The sequence below is a fragment of the Varanus komodoensis genome, unplaced genomic scaffold (genome assembly GCF_004798865.1).
Source record: "Varanus komodoensis strain SLA01 unplaced genomic scaffold, ASM479886v1 scaffold12, whole genome shotgun sequence".
Classification (NCBI taxonomy): domain Eukaryota; kingdom Metazoa; phylum Chordata; class Lepidosauria; order Squamata; family Varanidae; genus Varanus; species Varanus komodoensis.
In genome coordinates this window covers 14,133,273-14,150,136 of record NW_025335349.1, presented here as the reverse complement: position 1 = coordinate 14,150,136, position 16,864 = coordinate 14,133,273, and the positions used below count along the sequence as shown (strand labels likewise).

At 42.3% G+C, this 16,864-nt stretch overlaps 1 protein-coding gene across 4 annotated transcripts; it reads left to right on the top strand.

The window, feature by feature from the left end:
* Nucleotides 1-667: 667 nt before the first annotated feature.
* ANKRD46 (ankyrin repeat domain 46) lies at nt 668-16,614 on the top strand. Of its 4 annotated transcripts, none has more exons than XM_044421724.1 (5): nt 668-946; nt 4,780-4,837; nt 6,398-6,738; nt 12,725-12,883; nt 16,383-16,614. In XM_044421724.1, exons 3-5 carry the CDS (start codon nt 6,428-6,430, stop codon nt 16,597-16,599), a joined length of 687 nt encoding a protein of 228 aa, XP_044277659.1. In that variant the 5' UTR covers nt 668-946; nt 4,780-4,837; nt 6,398-6,427; the 3' UTR covers nt 16,600-16,614. The 4 variants fall into 4 exon arrangements, with proteins under 4 accessions (XP_044277659.1, XP_044277658.1, XP_044277661.1 ...); XM_044421723.1 differs by lacking the exon at nt 668-946 and adding an exon at nt 1,159-1,303; XM_044421726.1 differs by lacking the exon at nt 668-946 and adding an exon at nt 1,319-2,289.
* The last annotated feature ends 250 nt before the right edge of the window (nt 16,615-16,864 follow it).

Below are 16,864 nucleotides of genomic sequence, written 5' to 3'. Positions count from 1 at the left end.
GATGTTAAAAATTATAGTCTAACAATTCCTGGAGGGTTCTACATAGGTCTGCACCGAGCTGCTGCCCCCATGATAAGTTCGACTACAACTCCCAAAGTCCCGCAACAAGGGAATGCTGGGAGTTTGTAGTCCAACACTTCTCAAGGGCACTAGGTTGAGAAACATTGGCTTATAACTCCTGTACCCGCAACGTTCCGTGAATAAAGCCTTGTCGGGAGGCTCCTGGATATGCCGGAGACCAGCCTCACACCTTTTATTGTGGAACGCGTGTTAGCGGAGAGTCTTGAGTCTCACGTGGTGGTCTTTCTTATTGGTATCGGCCCTCGGGAAGCATAATTCCTACTAAGGAAAGGGATGCTCAGACTGCTGCTTTTACATCAGCCAACCTGCGAGGGGCGCTGACTCAGTCCGATGCGCAGCCTTTCCCTTTCGCCATTTTGTTGCCTGAGCGAAGCGCTGTTGACGCTCTCTAGGTTTCCGGTCCCCAAGTTTTTGTCCTTACAGCATCGGTTTCCAATCGAAGGGGCTCCAAGAGTACAGCAGATGGCAAATGTGAGGGGAAAAAAGAGCGCAATCTTTTTAGACAAGAAAAAAACTACAACTCCCAGCATTCTCCAGCTAGTTTTTTTTTTTTACTTGTTTAAGCAGGCATAGGATTGAACGGCGGGGTTGGTTAGGAAAGAACTCCATTTCGTTGCCGTTCTTTGGAAATAGCTATGCTCGGAAATAAATTCGGAACTATACAGGGCAATGCTTTTATTTCCCTTTCGGCAGAACTAATTCAAGCCATTCCAGCATAACTCTGCCCATAAAAGCTTCGCGACCATCAAACCAGATTTTCTGTCTTCTTCCTTCCCGCAACGGCCTTTCCTTTAACAACGACAAAATAAAAGCCGGGATTCAGATATAACAGAGCCACAAAGAGCAGTTTATCCAGTGAGCCGAGGTGAGAGCGGGTAATCGGAGCGGGGTATGAGATTATTTCCAAGCACAGCCATAGAAGAGAGCCCATGTATTAACCCTACTAATTTACCTTAGAGGGGTTTTTATTGGTGTTTTTTAGTGTCCGATTCCGAGATGCTTTTGCCCCTGTAATCCCGCCTACCGTAGGATTGACAAATTGCCATCAGGAACCGGAAGTGCTGAATTAGGTTCCTTTGCTTTGGCGTTTAGGCCTCTTTGGTCCGACCCGGCCTGGTTCTTGGAGGATTTCGGCTGCCGACCGAATCGGAAGGGCTGGAAAAGGAGCGGCGCTGAGCGGCCGGAGTGGCTTTCACATGAGCAGAAGCCAGTGCCGTCTCTGGTACTCGAGGCTGGGCCAGCTGGGTGGTTGTGACTGAGGAAAGGCGGTCTGCGGGGGAGGCGGGTTGTCAGAACAGATACTCTTTTATTTGGAAGGCGATAACATCGGAGGAGGGAAAGGAGCTGCCTTTGTGGAAGGGTGCAAGCTGATAGTCTATGTGGGGGTCCCCTGTGTGATTAACGGCGCTCCTTTATTTGGGAAGTGGCCCTAGGGTGCTTGTGCTCGCCTTTAGCAAGAAAGAAATGTATGCTAGCTAGAAATCCAACAGGTGAAGTCCCATTCCCCACCCCCAAATCACTCATTACCCGGCATGGAGAAGCGGAATATATTTTCTGAAATGGATCTTTCATACAACTGTTAAAATGAGATCTTAAAATTCTTTCTTCATTTTAAATATTTACATCTTGCGTTTCTGCCTTTAAAACGTTCGGCAAGGCTTTCTGAATCCCAGCTGTTCAATACACTAGTAGCAATAAAATGACCCCAGCACACCCTAGCTTTTATTGCTCAGATTGAAAGAACTGTTGGGTAAGCAGGTGTGGATTTCTGTATAGGACTGTGAGTCCATACACTAAACAAGCCTGGCCTCCAATTTATTTAATTCTCCATATATCTGTTCCTCTGCAAGCAGCTCTACTTTGTAGATCAAGGTGCTAGTCGAAGACAAAGTAGGTCCTGCATAACTGAAGTCTGCCCTGCCCACCCCAGGCTTACAGCCTATTTAAAAACAAACAAAAAAGCAATAGCGTCACAGAAATAATTTAAGAGATGATTACATTAAAAAGGTGGGAGGACAAATACATACATCTAGGGGACAGGCAGAGCAGTTTTGTTCCTTGTTCACAGTTCCTTTGTTCAACCTGGAGCTTGCATGAGTAGCCTGAAGGAAGAACTGCAGTTTATAAATTTCTGCATCACAGTTCAGACTTTGAGCTACCCTGCATCTAACCTCCCCTTCCTGGAGCAATGAATAGACTTATAAACAGGTATAAATAGCAAATTGAAAAATAATTGTTAACTCTCTACCTGAAATGCACACGCAATAAAATATTCCTCAGAACACCAATAACACCCAGAGATTGAGAGCTAATGCCTCATAGAGAAACATAAGGGGAAAAGATAGGAATAGATCAATCTTAACTTCCCAGAGTGAGGTGAGTAATTTCAATGTACACTTAATACAACTTATCTAAGTTTATTTATAATTTCTGCATCTAATATATTTATTGCTACTAGTAATGCTAGAGGCTTTATAAAATGCTTTCCTTCTAGAGTAATAATCATTTTGACCTCTCATTATTAAGCCTTTTAGTGTGGTTGCTCTTTATCCTCTTCCTTCCATTTATCAAAAATAAACTTGGTTGTGAACTCTAGAAATATGAATGGCTATTAACTGGAAGGTATCTGGAAAGACTGGATTGCCTTAGGTGTACAAGAAAACCCAAAATTTTCTATTGGCACATCACTCTCAGACAGACACTGACTTGGTTCAGACAACACAAAAATCCACATTGCAGGGTTGAGTATGAGTTGTTGCTGAGTTGCAGCTTGGTTTGAATGATGAGTTGCTGTTGAAAAGTGGATTATTGTGTTTGACCCCAGCTGTGCTATCAAGCCAGAACTTGATAACCACAACAACCTATGAAGAGAACCCATGGTTTGCTTTGATTATAGAAGAGGTAGGGATCTTCTATGAGCCCAGGAGCCAAATTCAGCCTCAGATAAATGTTCAGGAGCAACATTCCAGTGGTGGGCAGGGCCAAAGGCAAAAAATTGGAAACCCACTCCAAACCATCCAGCATATAGTAACTTTACAAAGCAATCCTACAGTGCCCAGATAGCTTCTAGGGGCAATAGGATGCTTCAAATTCCCACATCCAGCACCAGAAAAGAGCTGACTTTGGAGCTGGGTATCTGAACATGGATTTCCTTCTGCATCCAAATCACAGCTTGTGTAGAAAGAAGGCTGCTGCTTCGAGGATGTCAGGGTGATCTCCAAGAAGGAGTAAGGAGGGCATTCTAGGGTGGGGAGCAGAGGAGACTGATGTCCTAGGATACAACCCATGGTGTGTCATCCAAGCCCAAGCAGCTATCCCATTTTGAAAAGGTGACCTGGACCAATGTCAGTTCCAGGCACCACACATGTACTCAGATGAAACTCAGAGGGACTGTCACTGGCTGGGTGTCTCCATCATGTTTGTGGGCCTTTTTCATTTGCAGGTTTTTTCTGCTTTAGGCCCCCCCCCCCTTTTCTTTTTTTTCTTTTTCTTTTGCTGGTAATCACAGTATCCCATTTGACAGCACATTCTTGTGATCTCCATTTTATGACAGGAAGGAAAAGATTAAATGAGGTGTGCAGCCTGCAAAAATGGACATGTGATTGTGGGGTAGGGGAGCAGACAAGTTGATCCTGCTGCAGAGTCCCCTGGGGCAATGTGGGAGGATAAGGGGCAGCTACCCACAGTGACCCCCATCATCTGTCATTTGCATGATGGGTTCCAGGATTAGGTTAGAATGATATGTGAATATATCCACTGAGCTGACTATGCAAACTGTTGGATATGCCCCATGATTTCCTGCTTTAGGGGATGGTCAGTAATGTCAAGCCAGCCTTCTCTTTGAGGAATTCCTGAGGTTTCAAGGAACCCCTAAATTCTTAGAAATTCTGTTTAATGGTCCCTGCTGTAGAGCAAGGACTAGAGAAAATATGGTTCTTCAGATGTTACCGGGCTGCATCTGCCATCAACTTTCACCATTGACAATGATGGCCAGGAATGACAGGATGTGCAGTCCTTCAACATTGGGTGGACCATGTTCCCCATCTCTGCTTTAGAAGGGTACTAAAGCTGTTGTTGGATAGAAGGTGGCAAGGGGTGGTGGCCAATTACAGAGGGAGACGGCTGTTATTGTGAATTTCCCATTCTGCTTGTACTCCCCGCAACACTGCCTATGTTGTCCATAAGGAACCCCTGATATTTCCAGGAGGCCATAGTGGTGTTATACAGAAAGAGCCCCTTTCCTCATTCAACCCACAGTATTCCTTCCACAGGCAGCACCCATCTATTTAGAGGAATCTAGATCCAGCCCACTATGTCTAAACTGAGTAAAATGGGCCAATTGAACAGTTTTGGAAATTCCATGTACTGACCACATCTACTTATTGGAAGGAAAGGAATAAAAATAAAGCTTATTCTCTATGTTTCATGTGAGTGGGCTTTTCAAATTAAGATAATTAGAATATCCAATTAATCACATGCTAGAAATGGGATACTTTCATTTGGCAACGTATTGCTGCTTGTTTGCTTTGAAATACAGCATAATATGCATAGATGGTTACTAGGATTATATTCCGTTAAAAATGATGTGCTTGAAGAAATTGAAAATAGCTGGTTAGATTTCTACCCGTTAATTTGGGAGAGGGTACTTTTCCAGGGCATCTTGAGGTGTTCTTTCAATAAGACTCTCTTCTGTTACAGACTGCACTGGAGCGTGACACAGCACTGAACTACTCCGAGTCCGCCATACCTACCAAAGGCAAGACTTGGTTTTATTTATTTATTACTGAGAGTTCACACTTTTATCTTTATTTTACTTGATGGAGGTTTTTAAGTGTTTTACAATTCCAGGTTGCAGCAAACCTGGGTGGGAACGGCAGAAAAGTTTATTTGTAGGTTGTTTCTAGGAATTAGTTTGTAAGGGCATGATGAATTCAGAGTTGCCCTGCTTATTTGGGAAGTGGACCATAAAGCCCGATTTCCAGTGAACCAGAACTCAGCCAGCCCTCCACCTCACTAATGTTCTGAGGAATATAGCAATCTAGAAAAGTAGGCAGCCTTCCTAGGAAAATGGATGCCGCTAATACACTAGAGGGCGCAGGTGATCTATGAATGTCTAATCCCTCAACTCAAAGTTGCTTCTTTAGCGTCAAAAATAGTTATCTAGTTTAATTAAGGGGTATTTCCAGACAAACTTTTTATAGAACCATCACCCTGCTTCGTTTACAGAATGTTATATGTTGTTCACAAAAAATCTCTTAAGGAAAAATGATGATCTTGCCCTATAATGCCCATAGCATTTGGTCAAATTCCAAACATGCCTACCAGCCCCCAAAACGTTAGGGACCACCAATCTAAATACTTATTCTGCATGTTGTATGGAATCCACTAGAAAGCTGTGTGGAAAGTATGGAGTCCTGAACATCCGAATGTGTATTCCTTTCCAAATCAAATTCTATACCATTAGGCTGTATTTTTCACTGCTACTGCTACTCTTTCACTGTTGCCTAGTTCAGGATACATGGAAGCAACCCGGTTAGCACTGATGTAGAATAACCTCCATTAATTTCAGTGTATTCCCATATGATTCTCTTTGAATTCAAACTGCAGGTTGCATAGAATCAATCTGCTTTTGCTTCCCTGTCTCTAGATTGGCCATCTAATGTGCATCCTTTGGATAAAAGGCTTTATATAATTAACAATATACAGTAGAGAAGGTGGCAACATTTTTAGAGCAAGTCTGATGGGATTGATGCATGTGGAAAGGACAGTCTTTTATCAGTCTTTTAACTTCTGCCTTGGTGCAGAAGTTCATATGTAAATAAGGAATAGATAATGGAGAGTTGAAATCCCATTAGGAGTGGTTTTATTTATAGCAAGTATAAGCATGTCTTATCTGCATTACTAGATCTGTTACCTTGAGACAACCTGGTGTTTATGCCTGTGTCCTTTTGCAAATAGAGAAAAATAAATATTTGTCTTTACCTCCTGTTTTTCTTGTTTCTTTTTCTGGAACTTGTACACCCTATATATTCTGAAATTAAGTCCTGGAAATAGAGAAGTCTATTCTAGAAAGGCGTTACCAGTTCTGGGAGCTGAATCAGCCCTCAGAGTGAGGCAATTCTAAATTCTCATACCAACAAAGTAGGAATAAAAAAGGTGCTCTCTATTCAGAGAGCAGAGTTGAGCATTTTATGCAATAAAGTGATCGGTCTCAGTCTCATATAGCAGTTCCTTAATTGAGAAGAATATTTGTTTGAAATGTTAGCCTTCATTAGCCTAGGCTCACCATTGGTTTCATTTCATTTTTCAAGTGCAGACTTGCTCCATTTCCCAGCTACGAACCGCCATGTCCTATGTGTTTGTAAACGATTCCTCACAGACAAACGTGCCTCTGCTACAAGCTTGCATTGATGGAGATTTTAACTATTCCAAGAGACTCTTGGAGAGTGGCTTCGACCCAAACATTCGTGATAGTCGAGGCCGGACAGGCCTCCACCTAGCAGCAGCTAGAGGAAATGTTGACATATGTCAGCTGTTGCACAAATTTGGTGCTGATCTTCTGGCTACTGATTACCAGTGCAACACAGCCCTTCACTTGTGTGGGCATGTGGATACCATTCAGTTCCTCGTCTCTAATGGACTCAAAATAGATATTTGGTAAGTCTGATACCTTGAAACATCAGCCTTGAATATATTGTTAGCACTCTGAATGCTAAATTGTTGCCTGTGGTAATCTACTGTAAGAGACCAATCAGGCGACAGAAAGGGAAATGTACAGCACTTGAGATAATCCAAGTTATTTTTACTCCTGAGCAAACAGGAGTAGAAATTCAGTGTAGCTCTGGCTTTGCACCTAGCTGATGAGAAAACAGATGTGGTTGTTTCATGGTGCTAGCACTTCTTGGTGGCCACTGCTGCTTTCATGAATGCTCCCCAGACAAAGTAGAGAGATCATGTGACCCAGTTTGTGTGATCAAATTAAGTCACCCTACCTTAAATAATGATACTGAGCATCATTTCCCTAATTACCTGCCAGGGCATGGCTTGCTGTGTTGTCCTCATTTGAGGGCAAGCAACACCTCTATTACCATTGTATTTATACCATGGTGGCTTACAGATTATGTGGACTAGGAGGGACCAGACACCTGGGAAAGAATGCAGTGATTACTAGAAGCTAACATGGATTTTTCAAGATGCCAACATGGATTTCTAGATGCCAGCATGGATTACTAGAAGCCAATGAGGATTTTTCAAAAATTAAACCAGATGAATCTGATTGTTTGTTTGTTTTTTTTAATTGGGTAACCTTGCTGATGGACTGTGGGAATGCTGTGGGCATGATCTATCTTGACTTTAGCAAAGCTTTTGACAAAGTGTTCCATGATACCCTGATTAGTAACCTAGCAAAAAGTGGGCTAGATGAGGCAATGATCAGGTGGATCCACGGCTAGCTACAGAATCGGATTCGAAGAGTGCTCATCTATGGCACCTTCTCAAATGGGAAGAGATAACAAGTGGGGTACTGTATGGTTCAGTCCTGGGCCCAGTGCTGTTCAACATTTTCATTAATGACTTGGATGAGGAAGTGCAGGGAACAATTATCAAATTTACAGATGATACAGAACTGAGTGGGATAGCTAATAACCTTGGAGAACAGAAATAAGATTCAAGGTGATCTTGATAGGTTGGAACACTGGGATGAAAACAACAGAATGAAGTTCAATAGGGACAAATGCCAAGTTCTGCACCTAGGAAAAAGAAACCAAAACACATCGTTAACAGATGGGGAATCTTTGGCACAGTCCTGCAAGCGAAAAGGATCTTAGAATGTTTGTAGATCACAAGCTGAGTATGAGTCAATGGTCAACAATCTCGTGGCTGCAAAAAGAGCAAGTGCTATTTTGGGCTGTATTAACAGAAGTATCACTTCCAAATCCTGTGAAGTACTAGTTCCCCTTTACTCAGCACTAGTTAGGGCTTATCTGGGGTACTGTGACCAGTTCTGGGCACCAGAGTTTAAAAAAGATGCAGAAATGGTTCAGAGGAGGGCAGCAAGAACGATCTAGGGACTGGAAACAAATCTATGAGGAGAGAATGAAAGAACTGGGTGTGTTTAAGCTCAAGGAGAGAAGGCTGGGGGGAGATAGAATAGCACTCTACAACCTCTTGAATGTGATAATGTGCAGCATGGATAGGGAGTTATTTTCCTCTCTTTCACAATACTAGAATCCCTAATCATCCCTTGAAGCTGAACATTGGGAGACTCAGGACAAGCAAAGGGGAGTACTTCTTCACATAGCACATAGTTTAACTCATGACCTCAAGATCTAGTGATGAGCATCCATTTTGATGGCCTTAGAAAGGTGTTAGAGGAATTCATGGAGGATAATGTTTTCAATGGATACTGGTCATCATGGGTATATATTACGTCCAGTATCAGGGTAGTACAGCTCTGAATGTGTGTTGCTAAAGAACATAAGTGGAAGGGTGCTGTTGCCTCATGCCCTACTTGCAGGCTTGCCATAGGCCTCTCACTGGCCACTTTGTGAACAAAACACTGGACTAGATGGACTCTGCTGTGAGCAAGCATGATGATATGAGGCTTGGGCATGGAACACAACTCGTGCCAATCAGGGGATGATACGGAGGGTAAATATTTTAGTGGGACTGAAGAGCAGCGGGTTGCCCAAGGTCTTGGGAGTCAGCAGGAGATTATGGAAGTGGATGAGATTAGAGCTAGACAGGACATGGATGAGGTGCTGCCAGAGCATGGGACCGGGAGGGGGAGACAGCCAGCAGGAGGGGCTACTGAGGGTGGAAAGTCTTCAAGTGGGGACCACCTGCTCCCTCCTGAGCTGGGTCCATGGCTAGGCAGCAGCAGAAGTGAGAAACAATTGGATGTATGTAGCGTGGAGGTGTGCACACTTTCACAGTGCCCCTTTCCAAGGGTTGGGACACAAGCTCCCTCAGAAGGAGTTTTTGGGAAGTGATCCCTAGACAGGAGTCAGCTGATCGCTTTGTGTATGCTCTAGAGACACAGCTGGATTATTTATACGTAGAAACAAGAGAGTTTGTGGCTGGTGACAGCTGGGACAGAGGATGTCTGGCTCATGACAGACTCTTCATCTGATTCAGTATGGCTTATGTTAGACTGGTACTCAGTTGCCTGACAGAGTTGCGATATCTGGGCCACAGATGGAATTGCACTTCTGACTCTAATGCCATCCTCTAATTTGGAGTTGAAGGAGATATCTAAAAAGTCCTCTTTTGAACAGCTTACAATGGGTTTGGACATATGTTTGTTCTCCACTTCTGTGGATGATGTCCTCTTTCGTTGCTCACTGTACCTGCTCCTAAAGCTTGTGACTCAATCTTTCCATGAAATACTGCATATTCATTCTACCAAGCTCCCAGCATCTGTCATATGCCTGTGCTCAGACAAAAGCACTTAGTGTACTGAATAAATAGCTGTTTGTCAAACACAATTAACAAAAAAGCCAGAATGGTTTCCTGTTTGAACTGTCTGCTCATGGATCCAAATAGGAATTGGCAACTTCAGAGGATCCTGGGTTCATTTGTACCCCGCCAGACTCTTCCAAGGACTGTTTTTTCTTCCCATGGGTATTGGGAACAAGGGTAAGAATAAAAAAGGTGTCCAGAATGGCTATAGAGCACCAAAAGAGTAACAATGTGCTTGTTTGAATGTTAATTTTGACTCTTTTAGGGCTGTATAGTTGCTTGCTGGTGTTAGTCGTGAAGTTGTGCCTGACCCATCATGAACCCATAAACAACATTCCTCCAGGCCTTCCTGTCCTCCACCATCCCCAGAGTCCACTTAAGCTCACACCAACTGCTTCAGTGACTCCATCTAGCCTCCTCATTCTCTGCTGTCCCCTTCTTCTTTTGCCATCAATTGTTCCCAGCATTAGGCTCTTCTCCAGTGAGTCCTTCCTTCTCATTAAGTAGCCAAAGTATTTGAGTTTCATCTTTAGCATCTGGCCTTCTAAAGAGCAGTCAGGGTTGATCTCCTCCAGGACTGACTGGTTTGATCTCCTTGCAGTCCAAGGGACTTGCAGGAGTCTCCTCCAGCACCACAATTCAAAGGCCTCAATTCTTCGGCGCTCAGCCTTCCTTATGGTCCAGCTTTCACAGCCATACGTTGCAAGTATAGTTGCTACAGAGTTCCAAATAGACATCGAGTCTGCAAATAGACAAAGTTGGGATCTGCATGCAGGTTGTAGTCCACATGTTACCTAACCTTGGTTTAAACTTTAATCAGCCATAAATGACTGATGCCCAGTTCCTGTAGCATTTAAACACCATGTAACATTGGAAAATTGGTTTGTGAATGCTTCAGCTGACTAGGATTGTAGAGTATGCTGATAAGTACAATCCTGGTAACTGCTGATGCTGATATTAACAGTTTTTGCTTGATTAGGTTGAACCACATGGAAAGTTCTTTTCAAATAGTTCAGTAAGCCCCTCAATAGAGAAAGTGAACCCTGGAGGTATTGGATCAAAGTGCTTAATTCTAAGAGGCAATGTTTGATTGCAGCCCTGTTAGAGGCACTTGTCCTTCTGAAAACGAGCCTGTGTGCTGAAATTTTCATACAGTTGTTGTCTATCTTTGTTTTCTATTTGTTTTTAAATACTTTTATCGGGCTGTGTAGTAATTTATTGATTTGTTTTATTTATATTTCATGTTTAGCTTGCCTTTCCTCTAACCTTTGAGGCAAGTGTACAAAATCTTTCTTCTCTGCATTTCATCCTCTCGAAAACCTGTAATGTAAGTTAGGCTGAGTCAATAACTGGGAAAAAGTCCCCCAGTGAGCTTCATTGTGGAGTGAGGACCTGAACCCAGATCTCCCCAGTCCAACACTTTAAACTATTAATGCACTCATTTCAAACAATAAACAGTAATTCACAATACAGACCAATATGTAAAAAGTGACAACAGCTACAGGGAGATATTATGAAACATTACTTTAAGCTGATTGGCATCAATTCCATATCATTAGACGGGAGCATAACGACCTGTCATAGAATTACAGAATAGTAGCATTGGAAGGGGCCAGAAAGGCCATTAAGCCCAGCGCCCTGCTCAGTGCAGGATTCCAAGTTAAACCATCCCTCCCAGATGGCTGTTCAAGTGCCTCTTGAATGCCTCCAGGGTGGGATAGCCCATGACCTCCCTAGGTAATTGGTTCCATTGTCATACTGCTCTAATCAGGAAGTTCTTCCTGATTTTCAGCCTGTATCTGGCTCCCTGTAACTTGAGCACATTATTCTGTGCCCTACAGTCTGGGATGATTGAAAAAGAGAACCTGGCTTTCCTCTGTGACAACCTTTCAAAAACTTGAAGAGAGTTATCCTATCTCCCCTCAGTCTTCTCTTCTTGAGGCTAAACATGTCCAGTTCTTTCAGCCTCTCTTGATGGCACCTTGTTTCTAGCCCCCTGATCATGTTTGCTGCCCTTCTCTGAACCCTTTCCAGTTTATCTGCATCTTTCTTAAGCTATAGGATTGAGAACCAGACACATTACTCCAAATGAGGCCTAACCAGTGCTGAGTAAAGGGGAACTAATACTTTACAGGCTTTGGAAATGATACTTCTATTAATGCAGCCTAAAATAGCATTTGCCCTTCTTGCAGCCGCATCATACTGTTGACTCATATTCAGCATGTGATCTACAACAATTCCAAGAGCCTTCTCACTTGCAGTATTGCTGAGCCAGGTATTTCCGCCTTGTAACAATGCATTTTGGTTTCTTTTTCCTAGGTGCAGATCTTGGCATTTGTCCCTATTGAATTGCATTCTGTTGCTTTCAGCCCACTGCTGCTTCTGTCTTCCAGGGTATTAGGTATTCCACCCAGTTTTGTGTCATCTGCAAAAATGATAAGCATTCCCTGCACTACCTCATCAAAGTCATTAATGGAAATGACTTGAAGCACCTTGGACCCAGCACTGAGCTCTTCATGAGAGTACCTCACTTGTTACCTTTCCTCAGTTTGAAAAGTTTCCATTGATGAGCACTGTTTGAGGCCAGTTCTGTAGCCAACTGCAGATCCAACTGATAGCTCTTCCAACTACCCACTTTTAGCTAGTTCGTTGATTAGAATGTCAGGGAGCACTTTGTCAAAAGCTTTGCTGAAGTAAAGATAGCCCACAGCATTCCTGCTTTCTATCAGTGAAGTTACCAATCAAAAGATGAAGTCAGATTAGGCTAGTAGAATTAGTTTTTGAGAAATCCATGTTGGCTTCTAGTAATAACTGTACTGTTTTCTAGGTGTTTGCAGATTGACTATTTTATAATCTGCTCTAGAATTTTCCCAGGGATCATTGTCTGACTGACTGGTCTGTAGCTCCCACGTTCTTCTTTCCTTTCTTGAAGGTGAGGACAACATTAGTCCTTCTCTAGTCATTTGGCACTTCCCTCACCTTCCAGGGTTTCCCAAAGCTAATAGACTGTAGTTCTGAGAGTTTTTCTGCCAGCTCCTTTATTACCCTAGGAGGGAATTCATCAGGCCATTACTATTTTCTAATATTTTGCAATTAGTTGACATACTACCTCCATTCAGAGAAAAATTGTTCAAGTGAGCGCTTGCTCAATCTTTTTCTTTTTCTCTGTGTGTGTTTAATATAGCAATCACCAAGGTGCAACACCTCTTGTCCTGGCAAAAAGAAGAGGGGTAAATAAAGATGTGATCCGATTGCTAGAATCATTGGAGGAGCAGGAAGTAAAAGGGTTCAATAGAGGTACACACTCGAAGCTGGAAACGATGCAGACTGCTGAAAGCGAAAGGTATTGCCAAGGAAAAAAAGAAAGAAATTCAATGTTGATTCTACTTGACTGGTTTGGCATTGCCAAGTGAGATGTCATATTTGGAGCTTGTGCTGCATAATGGAAAAGGTCAAGGCTTGTTATGAGACATGTTTCCATAAAACTTAGTGGATGTGTTTAGGCTTTAATTTTTCAGTTGTTTTTTCATGGGAAGGAGTTCTAAAAAAACTAGACTGCCTGTCTTATGTCGCCCACGAACTTCAGCAGTCAGCCAAAATTGCATATGCCTAGTTCCCACTGAAGCAAGAACTCTGTCTGGCCTGAACCATCTCAGGCCACAAGTCTGAGACCACATATGCAATGCTCCTCCATACAAAAGAATACAGCCCTATACATAGAAAACTAGATGCCATTAACTTTCTTCTTTATGTGTAAGTTTTCTATGTGCTGATAATTATTATGTTATTACATGGAGAAGTTCTTAGTCAGTCAGACCTCATTGCAGTCTGAGGTGGTACAGGTCAAACACAGTGAGAACTGGGCCACAGTGTGTGGATTCAGCAGTACAGTGCCCTTGAGGGCCATGGTTTTCAATGGCTCCATCTGTGCGAGTCACAATGAATGCTGTGATGGTTCAAAAGGAAATATACATCTGTAAACACTTTATGGGCATAATCCCATCAGGCTGTTTGGAAGCCCCTGGATGTAGGGATTTATAAGTATCCCGTGCACAGCAGGAGGAGTGGTGCAAGACATTCCCACCTCCCTGTCTTCCTGCTATGCATTGTCACTAGATATTATATTATATTATATTATATTATATTATATTAAATATTCCACCTCTTTTCCTTCCAAGAAACTCATGGTAGTTTATATAATTCACCTACTCTTAATCATACTGTCACTCCAACAACCCTGTGAGGTAGGTTGAACTAAGAGTCCATGACTTGCCCAGAGTTACCCAGCAAACTCCATGGCTTTGCAGGGACTAGAACCCAGACCTCCTGAGTCCCAGCCAGCACTCTTAGCCACTTCACCACACTGGCTCTCTTTTCACTTACCTAGCAGTAACATTTCAGAGAGGGAGGGAAGGAGGCTAGAGAGGCATCAAGATATTTTCTGCCCTGGTCACTGCAGTCTCTTCCTCTCTCCACAACCATTTTCCCACTTAGCAAGGGGTTGTGGGGGGGATGTTGGAGCTCCAAACTCCATCTTTGAGGTTGGAGCCCCATCTTCCATGTTGGAGATGAGAATCCAAACAATCCAGTGATACCTTCAGACACAGTCTAGGATAACTCCCTTAGACACCCTGGAGAACTGCAAATTGAAGTGGATGGTGGTGAGATAGATGGCTCATTCATCTGCCTTGAGAATATCAGCGTGGAACACTCCTGAGGTAGGGAAATAAGAAGAGCTCTTTCTCTCCTGCCACTGCTCCTGCATGATGCTGGCAGCCCCTTTCCTAGCTGCTGTTGGGCATATACAAATACACCTGCCTTGGTGGTGCACTAAGTTTGTATACAGAGAGAAGTAGTAGAGACATTAATAGATGATACATTACTAGGTTAGGGAAGAGACCCAAAATTGGAGAAACACTTTTCTCTTTAAATTTTCTCTTTCATTACACTGTTTGTAATGTCAGCAGTGCACAAATGATGCATGTTTGTGTGTATGTGTATGCCTAACCTTAGCTTCACTGTGTGACTTAACAAAGAAGAATGCCTTATTCAGCAGCAAATCTGTAAAACAGTACACTGTCATTGTCCCTGTGAATAGGTTTAAAGCATTAACTTTTTTTTTGAACTTTGCACAATAATAGTAGCCATAGTTAGAACTCAGAAATACAATTTACATTTCATAGATTTTGTGGTATAATATTATCAGAAGAATGCTGATGGAATTTGGTTTCATGCCTATGGTTCCATTTTCCTCCTGGTTTTTTTTTTTAAGTTTCTGTTATTTTCTTTTCATCAGATTTACTGCAGCTGTGGCTTAGTGAATGGTAGGTGAGGGTTCCATTTCTAGCTACTCTTACTCTTTAACCTAGTGTGCTGTATGATGGTGGCCATTTTAACTCTGAGGATTTTTTCTGCTTGAGTTTGTGGGCTTAAAGCAACCTGCATCCAGCCACATTGTTGGTTGGGAACAACATCTTACAAAAATGCAGCCTGTTATTTCCTAGCAGCAGAAATAACATCTGGGATTTATGTCATTTCCCAAGTTCTTCGTCCGAAATAGCTGGCATTCTAGCATTTGCTACTGTTTTAGTGTTGAAAGCTTAATTTGTTTGTAATGGAAAATGAGGTGGTTTCTCCATGAAGCTTTTTTTTTTTGTTTTCAAAGAAACAAACTTAGATTGTTTTCAGTAACCATGTGGCCTTTCCACTTAGATTAAGTTATTCCTTGATTTAACCTCTATAGTGGTTATATATTAACTGGCTGAGTCTTAATTAGTAAACATTCCTGTTATGCACTATTGGGTACCTTTTTTTGAAAAAAAGCTCCCTTGTTAGTTGTGTCTGAGGAGGATGAGATGACTGATCTTGATCTTGCAGTAAGACATCAAATTGCTTTTCAAACAAGTAAATGTTTAAAACCTAAAGCAAAGAGTCTCATTACAAACATCAGATTTTCTTCACGCTACATCTAATTTTCTGGCAGCCTGAGCTTAGTGCTGCAGCGTTGATAGAGGACTGCAGCCATATGGTGATATACAAGCTTAGCACCCTCTGTGATTCTCTAGGTTCTTTTCCCAAATTGTCAGGTATCTTGTTTCTCATTCTTGTTTCTGATCCTTTTACATTCAGTGGCATATGGAAAAACACAACAGGCAGCATTCTATCCAGTCCCTTGGCAAGCATTAAACTACTTACTGCCATCCAAATATTTGGATTGCAGCTTTAGAATTCCTGCCTGATGTCCATGTTGGCTGGAGCTGATGGGAGTTGAAGTCTCATGTGGATGGCAGCCATGGACAGGAAAAAACAGCAAGCATATACCTCTCAGAAGGCCTACTTTTACACTAAAGTGTTTGAATAAGAAACACAATTGTCCAGTGACAAAATAGGACTGGGCCTTATATCCTTATTCAGATATTTTCAGTGCAAATATAGTCCTTTTGGGAGGTGCATTCCTCCCCAGCCTCAGCTATTCATGGCTGTTTACCCTAGTGCAGCCTTTCCAAACTGGGTAACCTCTGCATGTGTTAGACTTTGACCACCAAGGTCAAGAGTTCCTGACTTTTAGTCCAAGACATCTGGAGGGCATCTGACTGGAAAAGACTACCCTAGACATTTTTCGGAGTGGTTTAGTCAGACCTATCTTCATGTTTCAAGTGAACTGCTAAGATCATTTTATTCCACTGAGCTTTAAGTCTGGGTTTAAGTTCATCTCCTTGTTGCAATCCTGAATTATTTTATGATGTTCACGGTTTTAATATATGAAATTTATTTTAGGAATTTGAGCTGGTTTGTGTGTTGGGTCTTTTTAAAATGTAATTCAAACCTGTATCCTTTTACAGTGCAATGGAAAGCCATTCTCTTCTGAATCCCAACCTACAGCAGGGTGAAGGAGTTCTCTCCAGCTTCCGAACAACATGGCAAGAGTTTGTAGAGGATCTCGGCTTTTGGCGAGTGCTGCTTTTGCTTGTTGTCATTGCCTTGCTCTCTCTTGGGATTGCATACTATGTTAGTGGAGTGCTTCCTTTCGTAGAAAACCAGCCTGAACTGCTGCATTAAAAGCTGTGTAAATGACTGGTTTCCTTACCATCATTTTAACCTCTCAGTTTGTTTTCTTTGGTGCTCTCAGTGCTCTTGGTACCCACTTAGCATTTATATATATATTCCTTTGTAGGGAAGCCCTTTTGAACAAGGATGTATTAACTGCCACTCAACAGCATTAATTTCTAAGGTATGTCTGAGCTACCTCTCTCTAATGTATCTTGGGTCAGATGTTAATAGTGGTTCCTACTAATAAAATGCAATGATTCTAAAGGCCCAGGAT